The 19870-nt window shown below is 43.1% G+C and overlaps 2 protein-coding genes across 2 annotated transcripts in view; one reads left to right on the top strand and one right to left on the bottom strand.

The window, feature by feature from the left end:
* Positions 1-19870, top strand: part of LOC125936750 (signal-regulatory protein beta-1-like) — a 140189-nt gene that overhangs the window by 62393 nt on the left and 57926 nt on the right. The window lies entirely within an intron of this gene.
* LOC125936749 (signal-regulatory protein beta-1-like) lies at positions 17-18565 on the bottom strand. Its single transcript, XM_049651037.1, is given in 4 exon segments — positions 17-676; positions 1248-1568; positions 2259-2615; positions 18424-18565. Coding segments are annotated over 4 exon segments (1125 nt in total). The 5' UTR covers positions 18497-18565; the 3' UTR covers positions 17-302.

Below are 19870 nucleotides of genomic sequence, written 5' to 3'. Positions count from 1 at the left end.
AACAGAAGGAGGAGGTGGCTGGCCTGGCGTGGTGACATAATTACTGTCAGGTGAAGGTGCAGGAGGCAAGATGCTAGCGACAAGATCATCTCCCTCCCTCTGTTGTTTCCTTCTCTAATGCATGTTTATGTCAAAAGATCTAAAAAGCTATGTACCAAAATCTTAACAGTGGTCACTCTTGGAGCACGAGCTTTGGGGAGGGAAGCTCATATCAAAATTCTACTTTATGTCTGTAGACCTCTAGATTATTCTATAATAGGCATGAATGACTGCTTTTCACATAAAAAAAGAAAAGATAGAATTTAAAGTGCCAGGTCAGTTGGCATCTCGGACTCACCGTGGGTCGTATGGGCTTCCTGGTCCTTCTGGTGGGCAGAGACCACAAGGGTATGGGTTTTGGTGACCTCGGGCTGCCCGTCTTGCTGCACCTGGCAGGTGAAAACCACATCTTCCCTGTGGACAGATAAATTCACCAGGAGCCAGCTCGTCCAGTTAAAGGTCCCATCCTTATTCTCTGTGAGGTTCGAGGCCGTCGAGGCCGTTTCTGTTCAGGACACGTGTCCGTTCTCCAACCAGGTCAGCTGTAGGCGCTGGGGGTAGAACTTCTTCACTTGGCAAATGACCTTCACCTGGTCCCTTGTCACGGGTTGCTGGGCAACCTCCAAGGTGGGTGGAACTGAAACAGCACAGAGCAGAAGCTCTGACCTCATGGAACAGACACGTCACCGGGGAGGGGTTGGAGAACTTAGCTCCCCCCACGCAGCAAGGGAATCACCCAGATCAGTGCTAGGCATACAGCTGGTGCTCAAACACTGAGGGTAGGCTTTGCATGTGAGTGAAATCCCTAAGCACAGTGCCCAGTACACAGTAGGTGCTCAAGGTACCTACTGGCAGCTCCTATTAGGGTAATGATGAGTGAAATCGAGCCCCCAGCATGCATTTGGAATCAAATAACTAGCAAAATCCATGAAATCACCAAGCACACAGTGGCTGGATTACAGTAGGTGCTCAATAATTGGAGTGGCTCTGGGAAAGTAAATCGAACTACCTAGCACGGTAGGTGTTCACCCGGAACTGCAGTCAAAACAGGAGGAGGTGACGGTACCCCTGGGTGCCCGGTGGTTGGGAGGGTCTGTCAGGAGGCAGGTTCCAGGGGATGGAAGGCTGGGAGCACGGAGTGGGGGAGGGGCAGGCTGGGAGGCTTGGGGGCCGGAGCTGGGCTTGGGCCGGGGGTGACGGGCATCTACCTCGGAGGGTCTCGGACAAGTTGGCAGTCCCACGAAGAGGAGGGCCCCCCTGCAGGGTCACGTGGGCCACCTCGCAGATGACCTGGGAGCGAACGTCCCCCGGGGCCAGCGGCAGCCTGGCTGTGCTGAAGATGCTGTAGGAAGCGCTGTCTCCCTCTGGGTCCACGGTGGTCTGGGAGGCTGCCAGCTCATTCCCGTTTTTGAACCATTTCAGGGTGACGTTTCTGGGGGAGAAGCCGTGGGACTCGCAGGTGAAGCTCACAGTCTGCTCAGGTGTGGCCCTGGCCGTGGGGCCCGACACCACGGGGGGAGAGGGTTTGGCTGCAAGAGGAGCATTTACGAGCAGTAAGCGTGACTCTGGTCATCCTCAGCAACGACAGGTATGTGACACTGTGCAGAACCCTCACATGGATTATGTTTTAGCCCTGCTGATAGTGTTGGGAGGGCGGCGTCGGAGACTGAGTCAGGGGCAGGGCCCGCGTGCAATTCCAGCCTCAGTTCAAAGTCCCCCTTGTCTTCTCTGCCAGGGGACTTCCCACCAATCTGAGCACAGGAAGGACATTTCTGGTGGGTGTCACTCTCGGTCTCCACCTCCTCCTCCTACAGTACCCAGAACAGAGCTTGGGCATAGCAGGTGATTAGTAAATGCCGAGTGTGGAGGATTCTGGACACATCGACATGAGTGCTGTTTGGAGGCAGATGTGAGGATGGGCCTTGTGACTAGCATGTCTCCCAGACTTTCAGTCTCTCATCCTGGGAACCAGAGGGCTGGTCAGGATTGAAAAAAGGAAGAGCTGGGAACCTGCAGACCGCGGTTCCAGATTTTCCCACCGTTTATCAGCCGTGGTGTCTTCAGCAAATAGCAAGGCCTCTCCAGGCCTCAACTTTCCTGATCCGTGGAAGGGGCTGATTCAGGGGCACCCATAACATCACCTGATCCTTATCTGCTGCTCAGACAGTGGAGGGCATTCTTATTGACTTGTCACAACCAGGGGAAGGAGCGATACTCACCGCTCACGGTGACCTGGGTGCCTGGTCCAGATTTAAACTCCACATCGGGGTTCCCTTTCTGGAACTTCACACAGTAGTAGGTTCCCGTGTCTTCTGGGGTGATGTTACTGATGCGGATGGAAAAGTCCAGGTTGTTTCTCCTTGTGGCGTCTGAAACATTTGTTACTCGAGGGGAGTGAGGGTCTCCTCTGAAACTGAAGATTAACTCCCGGCCTGGCCCTGTGCCCCTCAACCACTCGACCTTCCCAGCGGGTATCAGGGAGGTCATGGTGCAGTGAAGAGTGGCCGTCTGTCCGGCCGCCACAGACACCGACTTCTCGGGCTGGATCACCTGCAGTTCCGCCTCACCTGCCACACCTGGGGGGAGAACAAAACAGCTATTTAGCATCCTTGTGCGATCCTGTCCGTCCGCGCAAGTGTTTATCCACAACAGCTTTCACTGAGTGCACACCTTGAGCCCAGCACGCTGCGTGTACATGGCATGTAGCCCTCGCAATGAGCCTGTCACATGGGACCCTGTTACAGACGAGGAAAGCAAAACACAGAGAGATTCGGTGATGTGGCACACGGCAGGCGGACGGCCCCAGCCCTCTCTGAAAGCGTCGTGCTTCGCCAAATGATCCTGCTTGTCTGTGTTCTGGCCCCTTGGGGTGTTACACTCTCTGGTCCCTTGCATTCAGTGGGGCCATGAGACTTCTTTAGACCATTGTGTGTGAGTGGAAATGATGGATGTAGTTTCTGGGCTGTGGGTTTAGCTTCTGGAACCTCTCTGGATCAACTTCTCTCTTCCACAAGTACATGTACAGGTGGGGGTCTTATCCATCAATCTGGATACGTGAGAGACAGTGATGGGAAGAGCTGCCAACACATAATAAACATGTAGCTAGCTAAATGAAAGGTAAAGGAGTGTTTAAAATACCTAGGTTTTTTTTACTAGAAAGCAATCATATTATATTAAAATATTTCCTAACGCAGTGAAACAAATGATTAAAAATGTAGTGCCTGAAAACTGCATAAAGGTACGATTTTGTTATTCTGGAGATTAAGAGTCCAAAATTGGTGTTGCAGGGCTCAACACAAAGGGCAGCTGAGCTGTATTTCTTCTGGATGTTGTTCCTTGCCATCCAAATTCTAGAAGCTGCCCACAATTCTTTTCATCTTCCCAATTTTCTATCATTCCAAATTTTTGCTTGTATTGTTACTTGTCATTCTCTAACTTTGACTTTCCTGCCCCCTTCTTATAAGGACTCTTGTGAATAAAATGGGGCCACGGTGATAATCTGGGATAATCTCCTCATGTCAAGAGTCTAACCTAATCATTTTGGCAAAATTTCTTTGGCTGAATAAAGAAAAATATTCACATTTTATGTATATTAAGATGTGGTCATCTTGGAGAAGCCATTGTCCTGTCTCCCACACATGTCTCCCCAGATTGTTACAGAAACCAGTTACCATAAAAAATGAAACGAAACAAAACAAACAAACAAACAAAACCTTTGTATGAGTCCAAATTATACAGGCTGAGAAGGCACCATACTGCAATCTGGAAGAAGGGCTTTCCAAGCAGTGAACTGGTGAGAGTTGTGAAATAAAACTAGAAATCAACAACAGAAGTGAAATTGAATCTTCTCCAATGTATTGAAATACAAGAACACACTCTTAGGGAAATTAGAGAACACCTTGAGATGAATGGAAATGGAAATACAACATGCCAAAACCTACACTCTGCACTGAAAGCAACCATGGAGGGAAATTTATATTTGTAATGCCAACAGTTGAAGAGAGGAAAGATCACAAGTCATTAACAAGTATACAGCTTAATAAATCAGAAAAAGAAGAAGAATTAACACAAAGCAAGCAGAATGAAGGAAATAAAAAGGACTAATGTAGAGATAAGTAAATTGTGAATACATGAACAACAGAGAAAATCAGTAAACCCAAGAGTAGCTCTTCAGAAACCAACATAGTTGACAAAACTTTAGCTAGATTGAGTAACAGAGAGAGATTGAGAAGATTTCATTAACTGAAATCAGATATAAGAGAAAGACATTATTAAGTATTTTTCTATAAATGCACAGGATTCTAAAAGAGTACATCGAACAATTGTACACCGATAAATTGGAAAACCTAGAGTAAATGGACAAGTTTCTAGACACATACCATTTACCAAGACTGAATAATGAAGACTAGAAAAATGAATAGAATATCGCTAGTAAGGAGTTTGAATCAATCAACAATTTCCCAACAAAGAAAAGCCCATGATCATGAAGATTCACTGGCGAATTCTTCCAAACACTGAAAGATAAACTTAACACTAATCCTTTTCAAAGTATTCCCAAAAATAAAAGCGGTAGGAAGACTCCTAAGTTATTTTGGGTCATCCTGAGACTCATTCTCAGGGCAGTGTTATCCTGAGACCAAAGCCAACAAAGGCACTACAACAAAACTACAGACCAGTATCTTGTCTGGATATTGATGCGACAATGCTCGACAAAACATTAGCAATTACAACTCAACAGCATATTAAAAGAATTATACACAATGACCAAGTGGGATTTCTTTCTGGAATGTAAGAAGGATTCAACATATGAAAATTATACAGTGTGATAGGCCACATTGATAGAATGAAAAAAATAACATAGTCATCATTTGATGTAGAAAATTATTTGGCGAAAGTCAACCTTTTTATGATAAAAACAATAAAAAAAAACCTCGGAGTAGATGGAAGCTTACACAAAATATAAAGTCATATATGAAGAACCTATAGCTGACGTCACCTTTGATGGTGGAAATCTGAACAAGGCAAGGATGCCTGCTTTCAGCACTTCCATTGAACACAATGGAATCCTAGAGAATGCAATTAGGCAAGAGAAAGAAATAACATTCAAATTGCAAAGGAATAAGTGAAACTATCTCTTTGCACATGACATGATTTCATGCGTTGCAACCCTAAAGTTTCCACATGTAAAAACAAACTGTTAGAGATAATAATGAAATCAGCTAATGTGTGCTATACAAAACCAATAGTCAAAAATCAGGTGCATTTGTATATGCTATTGATGAACAGTCGTAAACAATTTTGCAAACCATTCCACTACGCACACATCATAAAGTATAAAATATATAGGAATAGTTTGTGCACGGAGATCAAAGGCCTGTATGCCAAAAAGTACAAAACATTGTGGAAAGAAATGAAATGTGATATAAATAAATGGAAAAACAAATACCGTTTGTGGATTGGAAGAGTTCATCGATACTACCTAAAACGCTCTCCAGATTCAATACAGTCACCTTTTTTTTTTTTTTTTTTTGCAAAATTTCAGAAGCCCTTAAAAATTCATATACGATCTCAAGGGAGTGCAAGCATCAAGCAATCCTTAAACAGAACATAGTTGGAGAACTCACATCCTTTTTTAAAAAATTTATTTATTCAAATTCAAGTTAGTTAATATACAGTGTAGTGTTGTTTTCAGGAGTAGAACCCAGGGATTCATCACTTACATATAACATTCAGTGCTCATCCCAACAAGTGCCCTCCTTGTTGGCCCTCACCCATTTAGCCCATCTCCCCACCCACCACCCCTCCAGCAATCATCAGTTTGTTCTCGGCATTTAAGAGTCTCTTGAGTGTTGCCTCCCTTTCTGTTTTTATCCTATTTTCCCTTCCCTTCCCTATGTTCAATAAATGTGGAATTTATTTCTTAATTTCCACATATGAGTAAATCATATGATATTTGTCTTTCACTGCCCGACTTATTTTACTTAGCATAATACACCTAGTTCCATCCACGCTGTTGCAAATGGCAAGATGTCATTCTATTTGATCACCCAGTAATATTCTATTGTACATATATACCACATCTTCTTTATCCATTCATCAGTTGATGGACATTTTGTCTCTTTCCATAATTTGGCTATCGTTGATAGCGCTGCTATAAACATTGGGGTGCATGTGTCCCTTTGAATCAGCATTTTTGTATCCTTTGTATCAATACCTAGTAGTGCAATTGCTGGGTCACAGGGCAGTTCTATTTTTAATTTCTTGAGGAACCTACATACTGTTCTCTATAATGGCTGCACCAGTTTGCATTCCTACAAACGCTACAAAAAAGGTCCCCTTTCTCCACATCCATCCAACATCTGTTGTTTCCTGTGTTGTGCATTTGAGCCATTTTCCCAGGTGTGAGTTGGTATCTCGTTGTGGTTTTTGATTTGTATTTCTCTGATGATGAGTGATCGTTAGCATCTTTTCATGTGTTTGTTAGCTATCTGGATTTTTTTTTTTTTTTGAAAGTATCTATTCATGTCTTTTGCCCGTTTCTTCACTGGGCTATTTGTTTTTCCGGTGTTGAGTTTGATAAGTTCTTTATAGATTATCTGATATGTCACTTGGAAATGTCTTCTCACATTCTGTCCGTTGCCCTTTAGTTTTGTTGATTATTTCCTTCACCGTGCAGAAGATTTTTATCTTGATGACGTGCCAATAGTTCATTTTTGCTTTTATTTCCCTTGCGTCTGGAGACATGTGTAGTAAGAAGTGCTGTGACTGAAATCAAAGTGGTTGCTGCCTGTTTTCTCCTCTAAGATTTTGATGGTTTTCTGTCTCGCACTTAGGTTATTCATTTATTTTGAATTTATTTTTGTGAATGGTCTAAAAGTGGTCCAGGTTCATTTTTTTGCGCATCGCTTTCCAGTTTTCCTAGCAACATTTGCTGAAGAGACTGCCTTTTTTCCATTGGATATTCTATCCTGCTTTGTCGAAGATTATTTAGCTATATATTTATGGGTCCATTTCTGTGTTCTCTATTCTGTTCCATTGATCCATGTGTTGGTTTAATGGGAGTACCATAGTGTCTTGATGATTCCAGGTTTGTAATAGAGCTGGAAGTCTGGACTTGTGATGCCTCCAGCTTTGGTTTTCTTTTTCAACATTACTTTGTCTATTCAGGGTCTTTTCTGGTATCATACAAATTTTAGAATTGTTTGGTCTAGCTCTAAGAAGGATGCTAGTGTTATGTTGATAGGAATTGCATTAAATGTGTAGATTGCTTTGGGCGATATAGACATTTTGATAGTATTTGTTCTTCCAGTCCGTGAAGATGGAATGTTTTTTCATTTCTTTGTGTCTTCTTCAATTTCTTTCATAAGCTTTCTATAGTTTTCAGCAAATAGATATTTTATCTCTTTGGTTAGCTTCAGTCCTAGGCACCTTATGTTTTTTTTTTTAAAAATACAATTGTAAATGGGATTTATTCTTTGATTTCTCTTCTGCCGCTTCGTTATTGGTGTATAGAAATGCAACCAATTTCTGTACATTGATTTTATATTCTGTGGCTTTGCTGAATTCATGATCAGTTCTAGCAAATTTTTGGTGGTATATTTCAGATTTTCCACATAGAGTATCATGTTGCTCTGAGAAGAGTGAAAGCGTGACTCCTTCCTTGCCAATTTGTACGTCTTTTATTTCTTTTTGTTGTCTTATTGATGAGGCTCGAAGTTGAATATTATGTACTATGTTGAATAACAGTGGTGAGGGTGGACACCCCTGTCGAATTCCTGACTTTAGGGGAAAGCTCTCAGTTTTTCCCTACTGACAATAATACTAGCTGTGGGTCCTTGTATATGGCCATTATGATGTTGAAGTATGTTTCTTTCTCTACTTTCTTCAGGGTTTTTATCAAGAAAGGATGTGTGTTTTGTCAAATGCTTTTTCTGCATCCATTGAGAGGATCATATATTTTTCATCTTTTCTTTTATTAATGTGGCATATTATGGTGAATGATTTGTGAGTATTGAACCAGCCATGCAGCCCAAAAATAATTCCCACTTGAGCAGGGTGCATAATTCTTTTAATATACTTTTGAATTCAGTTTCCTTGTACCTTGTTGAGACATTTTGCATCCAGGTTCATCAGGGCTATTTGGCCTGTCATTGTCCTTTTTAGTGCGGTCTTGCCTGTTTCTGGAATAAGAGCTATTGGCTTTGTAGAATGAATTTGGAAGCTTTCCTTCCATTCTATGTTTTGGAACATTTTGAGATGAATGGGTGTTAACTCTTCTTTAAATGTCTGGTAGAATTCCCCTGGGAAGTCATCTAGCCCAGGAGTCTTGTTTGTTGGGAGATTTTTGATAACTGATTCAATTTCTTTGCTGGTTATGGATCTGTTCAAATTTTCTGTTTCTTCCTATTTCTATTTTGGTAGCGTTTGAGCTTCTAGGAATTTAACCACGTTTTCCAGATTACCCAGTTTGTTGGCATATAATTTTTCATAGTATTCTCTTTTTATAGTTTGTATTTCTATGCTTTTGGTTGTGATCTATCTTCTTTCATTCGTGATTTTATCTGTTTCGGCCTCCCTTTTTTTTCTTTTTAATAAATCTACCTAAGGATTTATCAATTTTGTTTATTCTTTTTTTTAATTTTTTTTAACGTTTCTTTATTTTTGAGACAGAGACAGAGCATGAATGGGGGGAGGGTCAGAGAGAGAGGGAGACACAGAATCAGAAGCAGGCTCCAGGTTCTGAGCTGTCAGCACAGAGCCCGACGCGGGGCTCGAACTCATGGACCGCGAGATCATGACCTGAGCCGAAGTCGGACGCTTAACCGACTGAGCCACCCAGGCGCCCCCAATTTTGTTTATTCATTCAGAGAATGATTCAGTTTCAATGATCAGTTCTACTTTTTTGCATATTTGTTTTTTTATAATGTTTATTCATTTTTGAGAAACAGAGTGCAAGCCGGTGAGAGGCAGAGGGAGAGAGGGAGACACAGAATGTGAAGCAGGCTCCAGGCTCTGAGCTGTCAGCATAGAGCCCAATACGGGGCTCAAACCCATGAACTGTGAGATCATGACCTGAGCCAAAGTCAGACACTTAACTGTCTGAGCCACCCAGAAGCCTCTGTCTGTTCTACTTTTTTATTTGTTTGCTTTTATATCATTCATTTCTGCTCTAATCTCCATTACTTCCCTTCTTCTGCTGGTGTTAGGTTTTATTTGCTGCTCCTTTTATGTCTCCTTTATGTGTAAGGTTACATTGTGTATTTCGGACCTTTCTTCTTGAGATAGGCCTGCATTGCAGTGCATTGTCTCATTCCAAATGGTTTGGACTGCTGTATTTTCATTTTCATTTGCTTTCATGTATTTATTTCTTCTGTAATTTCCTGGTTAAACCATTCATTCTTTAGTAGGATGTTCTTTAATCTCAGTTTATTTAAGAGCGTTCCAAATTTTTTCTGTGGTTGATTTCAAGTTTCATAGCATTATGATTTGATAATATTCATGGTATGATCATGATCTTGTTGTACCTGTTGAGGGCTGATTTGTGACCCAGTGTATGGAGAACATTCCACGTGCTCTCAAGAAAAATGTGTATCTTGCGATTTTAGGATGAAATATTCTGAATATATCTGTTAAGTCCATCTGGTCCAGTGTTTCATTCAAAGCCATTGTTTCCTTCTTGATTTTCTGCTTAGATGATCTGTCCATTGCTGTAAGTGAGGTATTAAAGCCCCTACAATTAAGGTATTATTAGCAATGAGTTTCTTTATGTTTGTGATTAATTGATTTACCTATTTGGGTGCTCTCAATTTGGGGGCATAAATATTTAAAATTGTTAGAACTTTTTTTTTGATGGATAGATCCCTTAATTAGGATTCAATGCCCTTCTGCATTTCTTGTTACAGTCTTTGGTTTAAAAATCTAGTTTGCCTGATATTAGTATGTCTACTATGGCTTCCTTTTGATCTCCATTAGCATGCCAGATGGTTCTCCACCTCCTCACTTAAAATCTGCAGGTGTGTTTTGGTCTACAGTGAGTCTCTTCTAGGCAGCATATAGATGGAACTTGTTTTTTTTTTTTAACCCATTTTAATCCATTTGATTGGAGCATTTAGTCCATTCAGAGTCATTATCGAAAGATATAAATTTGGTGCCATTGTGCTACCTGTAGAGTTGGTGTTTCTGGTGATGTTCTCTGGCCCTTTGTCGTCTTTGTTGCTTTGATCTTTTTTATTTTTTCCTCACTCAGAGAGTCCCCATTAAAATTTCTTGCAGGGCTGGTTTAGTGGTCACAAACTCCTTCAGTTGTTGTTTGTCTTGGGAAGTCTTTATCTCTGCTGCTGTTCTGAAAGACAGCCTTGCTGTATAAAGAATTGTTGGCTGCATATTTTTCCCATTGAGCACATTGAATATTTCTTGCCACTCCCTTCTGGCCTGCCAAGTTTCAGTGGACAGGTGTGCTACTACCCTTATGTGTCTACCCTTGTAGGTTAAGGACCCTCGGTCCCTAGCTGCTCTGAGAATTCTCTCTTTCTCTTTGCATTTTCCAAGTTTCATTATGAGCTGTTCAGGTGTTGACCTTTGTCGATTTTGTCGATTTTGATGTGAGTTTTCTGTGCCTCTTGGACTAGAATGCCTGTTTCCTCCCCCAGATTAGGGAAGTTTTCAGCTATAATTTGTTCAAATAAACCCTTTTCTTTTCTTCTTCTTCTAGGACTCCTATTGGGGAGTAGGGGTATTGTCTTGCTTTATGGAATTACTAAGTTCACTAAGTCTCCCCCTCATGATTTATTGATTTCCTTTCCTTTCTTTCTTTTTTGGTTTCATTATTTTCCATAAATTATCTTCTATTTCACCTATTATCTCTTCTGCTTCTTCAGTCCTCATTGTGACTGTATTGGGTCGGCTTTGCATCTCAGTTATAGCATTTTTTAATTTCAGCCTGATTAGATTTTAGGTCTCTGATCTCTGCAGCAAGGCTTTCTTTGGTGTCTTCTATGCTTTTTCCAAGCCCGGCTGGTAGTCTTATGACTGTTATTCTAAATTCTGATTCAGAGAAATTGCTTATATCTGTTTCCAGCAAGTCCTTGCGTGTGATTTCTTCTTGAACTTTCGTTGGGGAATATTCCTCTGTGTTGTCATTTTGCTAATTTTCTGTCTTTTGCATCTCTTAAAAGCTTGTAAAGTGTCCAGCACCTAAGAGTACTGCTATATTCAAAATATGTCATACACTGTCCAGGGCCTAGAACTTCATGAAATGTCTCTGGTATACGCTGTGTGCACTCTGACATTGTGTTTTGGCTGCTCTTTCCCACTGTTAAGTCTTCTGCAGAGCTCCTCCTTGCTTGTAGTGGGGATTCTTTAGACCTTTAACTAGGTATGCTTTGATTTGTGTGTTGAAGTAAGCCTGGAAAAGTCAGGGGGAAAAAATCCTGAAAACAAACCAAAACAAACCAAAAAGGCTGATCTCCTCCGAAAATAAAAGGGATGGTAAGAAAACAAGACAAAAATAAAGAAACAAAAAAAATGGGGGGAGGAGAATCAAAAAACTAAGACTGATTCCAAAGGAAAAGAAAGGGGAAAAAAAGAAAAAAGAAAAGAAAAAAAATAAAAAGGCTTATCTAAAAATGAAAGAGCTAGAAAAGTAAATGGGAAAAAAAAAAAAAAGCAAGAAACCATGAGGCTGTCTCCAAAAGAAAAAAGGAAGAAAGAAATAAAGGGAAAAATGTAAGCCTTATCCTATTTCCAGAAGTACTGGAAATACTTGGTGTCATATCCAAGAAATCATTCCCTAATCCAAATCATGACCTCAATATAGCTGTGTTTGAGCCAACTATGAAAGCCCAGGGTCCCCCTACTTCTCTGCCATCTTAACTCATAGTAACTACTGGAAATCGTAGGTGTCATTTTGAAGCACTTAATCTTTAGTACAATTCGTGCCTGGAGGGAGCTGGCTAAGCTGATCTTGTGAAGGAGAGGCTGGCTGCCTGGGTCAGAGTCAGTCTTGCCCTAGTAAATAAGCATTTGTCATACCCAGAGCCAGGGTGGGGACAGATGGGGTTTTGTGTGAGTAGGTCCCGCTTCCACTGGGGGCCGCTGCACTGCTCTCTGAAGTCCCACCGTGTTCTCATGGGGAGAAGGGGGGAGGGAATGGCGCCACCCCAATCTCATCCCAGGACTGGGGATCTCACACTTCCCGCTGTTCAGGCAACCCTCACAGAATAATGAAGGCACTCAAATTGCCCTGCACCATAGAAATCCTTTTTTTCTTTGGTGTGGGACTGGGATTCAAAACCTGAAGTCTTAAAGGACCCAGCACTGTGCTGATCCAGTCCTGTCCTCCAGGGGTAGAGCCTCTCCAGACTGTATCTGGAGTCTCTTGTCCCTCAAAAATAGTCCCCTGCCTGCACAGTGCATGAAATCTATGGTGCAGCACAGCAAAAAGCAGCAAAAGTTACATTCCCCTTGGATGTATCTTTGTCCATTGATAATGAAAGGCCTTTCACTGATGCATGCAGGGTCTTTGGTCCTCGGAGAAGCAATATACCCTCTTCCAAAAGTGCTCCAGGAAGGGGAATGTTCTTTTCGAATGCACCTTGGAGATCCCTACGCTCCCAGGCCAAATCCTTTCTCCCCAGGAGCTCACACCACACCTCCACCCAGAGAAAGTCATGCACCTCCCAAACCTCAGAGTTTGAGCTCCAAATGCTGTTTGCAAAAAATCCCTGTGACACTCAGTACATCCTTCTCCACAGTCCATGCTCCAGAGAGCTTTTCCTCTTGTGCAAATTCGATGCTGCACTTTCTCAACCCATCTCTCTTTCCCTTTTCTGTCTCCGTGGAAAGGGTTGCCCTCCTCTCCATGGCAACACTATTTTTCTCTCACCCACTTCACGTCCACATACCTCACACCTGCCACACTGTCTCCTTGCAACTGAGGAGATCCTTCTGCCACTGCACGGATCAGTTTTTTGGGTGTTCCAAGTGTTCTGACCTCAATATAGGTGTGCTTGGAGAACTATGAAAGCCCAGGGTCTCCCTACTTCTCTGCCATGTTAGTTCCTCTGAGAACTCACACTTCTTGATTTCAAAACTTACTACAAAGTGTTATAGTCAGATTCCTGTGGTACTGAAAATATCATAGAGATATAGAGCAATGGAATAGAATAGAAAGCCTAGCAATAAACCCACACATACGTGGTCAAATGATTTTCGACAAAAGTGCCAAGATCATGCAACAGGGGAAAGAACAGACTCTTCAACACAAGTTGCTGGGAAAACTGGATATCTACATGCAAAGAATGGGGTTGAACCCTCACCTTTCTCTATATAGATGAATGAACTGAAATTGGATGAAGGACCCAGCACTATGTTGATCCAGCATACATGTAAGAACTAAAACTATAAAATTCAGAGAAAAAAAACCTGTAGACAAAATTCATGATATTGGATTAGGGAATGATGTCCTCGTATGACCCCAAAAACACAAGTAACAAATAAAAAAATATACAATTTGGACTTTATCAAGATTAAAAACTTTGCACAGCAAAAGTCAATAGACGATATCAAAAGTGAAAGGAGAACTTACAGAAGGAGAGAAAGTATTTGCAAAGCCTATGTCTGAGACAGGATTAATAACCAACATATGTAAAGAACTCCTACAACTCAACAACAAAATAACAAACAGCTCAATTAAAAAATGACCCAAGGACTAGAAGAGCTATTACTCCAAAGAAGATATTCAAACAGTGAATAAACCCATGAAAAGATGCTCAACATCACTTGTCATTAGAAAAATGAAAATCAAAACCACAATCCCTTTGAATAGCTTTTATCAAAAACAAAACAAAAGAAAGAAACACCAAAATGAATACAAGAAAATTAAACTTCAGAAAATAAAGATTGAGTAAGCTATGGAGAAATTGCAACTCTTGTATGTCATGGGTAGGAATATATAATGGTGTAGCCACTCTGGAAACAGTGTTCGTGTTTATGTAGAATTTACCACAGGATCAACCAATTCCACTCTTAGGTAAATACCCCCAAATTAAAAGTACGTACTGAGATACTTGTACATCCGTGTTTATAGCAGCATGATACATGATAACCGAAAGGTAGCAGAAAGAATTCATATCTATGCATAAGTGGATGGATAAACAAAATGTTGATGTAGACACATACAATGGAATGTTATTCAGCCTTATTAAGAATGGCCACCTGATATGTTCCCTAATTGGATGAACCTCGAAAATATCATTCTAAGTGAAATATGCCAGAGACGAGGACAAATACTTGATTCCGCTTACGTGAAGTATCTAGAAGAAACAGCTTCATAGACACAAGGAAGTAAGATAGAAGTTGCCGGTGGCTGTGGAGGAAGGAGGTGTGGGGAATTCTTGCTTAATGGGTGCAGAGTATCTGCTTAGGATGTTGAATAAATTCCTGAAAGGTACAGTGCTACTGGCTTCACAACTATGTGAATACCAGTGAATTGTATCCTTAAAAACGGTTGATGTGATACAGATTTTATGTTATGTATATTTTAGCACAATAAGAAATACGTACTGAAATAAGGGGATCACCCCATGTAGTGCCTTTGAATTGGACTAAATGACTCAAGGAAAGAGAAAATGTGTTGTTCTAGGGGCTGGTAGATTTGAGAAAATTGCCCTTGAAGGGGGAGATAGAACCACGGGAGTAGCTAAAGCAAGGGCAACAGCAGGCTTCAAACTCATGTTCTGAACAGAGTTGTGGACGGTCAGCTGTGTCTGGACAATGAGTTATGCCTTGAAGGGACACCAGTCACGTTTGGGGCCAACACTGAACTTCAGGGGCCAGATTATGCAGCTGGATTTCACCGCCTCCGTGACAATCTGGTGGCTGGAGACCTAGAGAAATACACAATCGTTCCTTCTTACTTGAGATGTCCTAAAAACTTCGGCAGGATATAAATCAGAGGAGCAGGTTGCTGCGACACCACACTTACATCCTGTGTTCTGTTTATTTCTCAGCTACTCCTCGGGGAGAAAATTTGTGGTTCGTTCTTGCAGCGTGTGAGCTGGGAAAACCCTGGCAGTTAGCGGTATTTGCAACTAAACGTGTCTCCTAAGGAGAGACCACGCTATTACCGGCAAGTCTTGGGTGTGCCAGGAAGATCGGGTACTTTGGTTTGTGAGTCTGGGGAAGGAGATTGGGGCCATGAAGCTGAACTGCTAAACAAAAATGGGAAGAAGTAGGACTGCATATGGGAGGGAGACATGGAGAAAACAAGGGAGGGCAGAGGTGAGAGGGATCAGAGCGTCAAGAGGAGCCCAGGAAACGTGTCGACTCTGCCATCTGTGTGTTTATAATTGTCATATTTCCATCATGGGGCCAGGCCTTGCTCCTTCTCTCTGGATTTGTATGTCCAGCCAAGACTCAACTTCTTTCTTAGATGGAAGCAAACCTCTCACGGTTAACACTGTCCCCAACTGAACTCCTCGGTTTTCCCCCACATCCTTGTACATCTCAGATGAGGCACCTTATTCTCTGAGATGCTCAGGTCCAAGCCCTTGGGAACCAACCTCTCTTTCCACCCCAAATCCTATGCATCAGGAGATCCTGTTGTCTCCCCTTCTGTCTGTACCCACAATCTGACCTCTTTCCCCCTCCTCTCCTGGCTGCTGTCTGGGTGCAAAATGCTTTTCCTTGTTTGCATGAACATGACGAACTCTTGAATGCTCTAGTCGCTTCTGTCTGTGCCCTATGGCGTCTAATCTGAATCAAATGCTAGCATAAGTTAAAACTCATGGTGGATCATGTCATTTCTGTCTTCAGAACCTTGCAGTGGCAACCATTTTACTCAGAGTGAAAGCCCAAACCCTTGAACAGAACAGGAGGATTCTACTCTCCTGCTGTTCCCGTGCTGTTCGGGAAGGCTCTTCCCCCAGAAGATCACATGGCTCACACCCCAACTTCTTGTAATCTTTGCTCTAAACTCCCCATTCAGTGATGCCCACCCAGGCTACCTCTTTAAATACATCCCACCCTGAAGAGTCTCTCATTGTCTTCTCCAGCTGTACTGTCATGTTTTTCCTTAACACTCATCACTTTCTAGTATACCATGTGATTTACTTATTTGGTATGTCTGTTGTTTCTTTTCCTTTTCTCCACTACAATACAACTTCCGTGAGGGCCACTGCTTTCCCTCTTTTAAATTTTTTTTTTTAACGTTTATTTATCTTTGAGACAGAGAGAGACAGAGCATGAACGGGGGAGGGTCAGAGAGAGAGGGAGACACAGAATCTGAAACAGGCTCCAGGCTCTGAGCTGTCAGCACAGAGCCCGACGCGGGGCTCGAACTCACAGACCGCGAGATCATGACCTGAGCCGAAGTCGGACGCTCAACGACTGAGCCACCCAGGCGCCCCTGCTTTCCCTCTTTTAATAACCAGTATGCCCTAAGCTCATGTGACAGCTCTTGGCACCTAGGAATTATCCAGTAAATATTTGGGTCATGTGTGAATTGCCCAGTATAACCCCTTTCTGAGACCCTGCCATCTATTTTCAGTGGAGAATTTATCGGAAAAATATATCAGAATCTGGGTTTCCCATGAAGAAGACTTGGGGGAAAGTGCCGGAGAGAAGCAAACCACAAATGCTCTGTCTTCCCCACATCCTACCCTTCCCTCCACCCATTGGCAGATCTGCAGAAACCTCATGGGGATGGAAGTGGGGCCATAGGGTTTGAGAAGAGCCATGGTTAAGCCTGTGAGATCTAGAATCAGACTGCCTGAGTGCAAATCACCACCCTGCCATTCACCACCGAGTGACCTTGGACTTTTCTGTGCCTCCTTTTTTGTCTGCGAGCTAGGGGGGACGTAGTGTCTACCTTGGATACAAAGATCACAGGACATAACAGACGCGTGCATTTCCAAGTGGGTGTTGCACGTGGTGAGTGCTCAGGAAATTGGAAAGTTATTTACACATGAGATTTCTTGAGGCATGTAGGCGTCAGCTGACACTAGATGATTGGGATCAGGATGTGAATATGAATAGAATTGCAGGTGCAGATCATACAGGCAGGAGTCCCCACATACTCTACCCCGTTTTTTCCTCCCCACCCCGGTCCAGCATGGAGGAGGACCTTCAAAGTAGTAATGCACAAATTTCTCCTCATTGTACCTAGAGGGAAGTTTGCTTGTCCCAATACCTGGTGGTGAGTGAGCAGTTAGTTTAGAGAAGTAGAAAAAGGGGGTGAGTAGCTGAGAGACAGGGAACCAAACACCTGTTCAGTGTGCATTTCTTTTTTTTTTTAATTTTTTTTTTACGTTTATTTATTTTTGAGACAGAGAGACAGAGCATGAACGGGGGAGGGACAGAGAGAGAGGGAGACACAGAATCCGAAGCAGGCTCCAGGCTCCGAGCCGTCAGCCCAGAGCCCGACGCGGGGCTCCACTCACGGAACGCGAGATCGTGACCTGAGCCGAAGTCGGACGCTTAACCGACTGAGCCACCCAGGCGCCCCTCAGTGTGCATTGCACATAGAGTGGATGCGATGTGAAGAGAACAAGAAGGAGAGTGTTGTCAAATATCCCATATGTATGCATATTCACTTGTGTGTACCCTTTCTCAGGTACTCCTATGTGTACACACAGACACACACACACACAGACACACACACGCACACACACACAAGTGCATTCCCAGGTATGTATTAAGTGTAGCCTAGCAGCTAGTATATAGATCATTTTGAGGATCAAATGAAATTGTAATACAGGTTAAAAACTCAGCAAAATATATGGCACATAGGAAACATCCAGCACATCGTTAACCAAAGTTTGGGAGGACACACAGCAGAACTGGAACTCTGGAGACCTTGGAGTGTGCTAAGTGATGCCTCTTCTTCTGTTTCCCTCTCTGTATTTTCTGATGTTTGTTTAGTTAGCCTCCACCGAGAAGCCGAGCAGCATAACACGGTGAAAAGAATGAACCGTGGAGCGGGGTGGCCTGGACGTGAATCCCGGCAGCTGTACTGACTTAGGTAGGTGACACTGGGCCAGTTCCACTCTCTGCCTGAGTTTCTCCATCTGCCAATCGGGAGTACAGTCCTAGCTATCAGGCAGGGGTGTTGTGAGAATTAGATCATTCAATACCTAGAAACTTGTCCTTGTGACAGATTGAAGCCTCCACTGTCTGGATGCCTCTGGTAACAAGCTGTAGGTGATGGATGCATAGAGGAAATGCTCAGATCCCCGACTTCCTGCTCTCAGATGACACCCAGTCCTTGGTCTTCTGTGGCAGCCCTGGGTAGCACACCTCTGGTTACCTGGAAGCCCTTGATGTCCAGGGACATGGGAGATGTTGTGGGATCAGGAAGAGGGGATTGTACCCCAAGGCAGTGCTTACCTGTGAGTCCCAACAGCAGAGCCAGCAGCAGGTAAGGAGGCAGGTGGGGCCCAGAGGCAGGGACCAACATCATGGCGGCCTGAGGACCCTCTCTCTGTGCAAATGTGTGTGCTGGGGAGAATGGGCCTCTGTTCTGTGGTGAAAAAACCCCGCCTCCTTCCGTGATTAAGAGGAAGCACCTATGGTGGGGTGATGGCTGTGAGGCAGCAATCTGCTTCTAGATTGTGAAATAGAAGTCAGGCAGAGAAGGCCTCACTTGGTGAAGGGTCCTCTTTTCTTTTTCAGAGAGAGTAGAGAGGCCCAGGAGAAATGATGCTTCCCTCCTACATGGGGCCTCTGTCCCCATCCAGTGGGTCTCCCCTGCCCGCATCTTGAGGCCCCAAATTGGGTGTAGAGATTATTTAGAAAAATTGATAAGAAAAAAGAATTTGTATGTGCTCTCCTCCAACCAAAGAAAGAGGAAGTGGGTTATATGTCCCATAAATCACACTCCCAGGCATTTATCTGAGCAGAGAAGACCATGGCCTCACAAAAACCTCGCGTGAATATTTAAAGCATCTTTCTTTGGCATAGGAAGTAAAGGGAAACATCCAAAATGTCCAGGAATTAGGGAATGCTTGAACAAACTAGTGGATTCATACCAGGAAACACTTCTCAGCGCTAAGAAGGAATAAATTATTTACATGTGCACAACTTGTAAGTTTCCGAAGGCATTATGTTGAGTGAACAAAATCAATCTCAAAACGTCACGTACTGTGGGAATCCACTTACACAACATTGTCGAAGTTGTAGAGAACAGATGGGCATGTGCCAGAGGCTTGGTGTGGTGGGGCAGGTGGGCATTATGAAAGGGTAGCACAAGGCAAACCTTTGCGGCCACGGAGTTGTTCTGTACCCTGAATGTGGTGGTGTTTACATCAAATACACATGAGCGGAAAGACACAAACAAAAGCTGGGGATGTTACAAGATTGAGCTATAAAACACAAGGCCTTTGTCATTATAATCTGCTGAATGACTATGACATTAGCCAAAATTAACGTGGGGGTGCCTGGGTGGCTCAGTCGGTTGAGCATCCGACTTCGGCTCACGTCATGATCTCACGGTTCATGGGTTCGAGCCCCACGTCGGGCTCTGCTGAACAGCTCAGAGCCTGGAGCCTGCTTTGAATTCTGTGTCTCCCTCTCTCTCTGTTCCTCCCCCACTCATGCTCTGTCTCTCTCTCCTTCAAATATAAATAAAAACACTAAAAATAAAAATAAATTAAGGTATGTGGCACAGGGTCCAGAAAACAGACCATCGTATCCTCGTCATCCACGGTGGGACATCAGTGAATAATGCCTAAGAGGGAGATGTCTAGAAGTGACAGTGTCAGCATGCTATAAGAGACCTGCCTGTAACTTCTAGAAAAATCAGTTAAAAATAATCAGAAAAGGGCGCAAAATGGTT

Source organism: Panthera uncia, assembly GCF_023721935.1.
Source record: "Panthera uncia isolate 11264 chromosome A3 unlocalized genomic scaffold, Puncia_PCG_1.0 HiC_scaffold_11, whole genome shotgun sequence".
Classification (NCBI taxonomy): Eukaryota; Metazoa; Chordata; class Mammalia; order Carnivora; family Felidae; genus Panthera; species Panthera uncia.
This window is presented reverse-complemented; position numbering and strand designations above follow the sequence as displayed.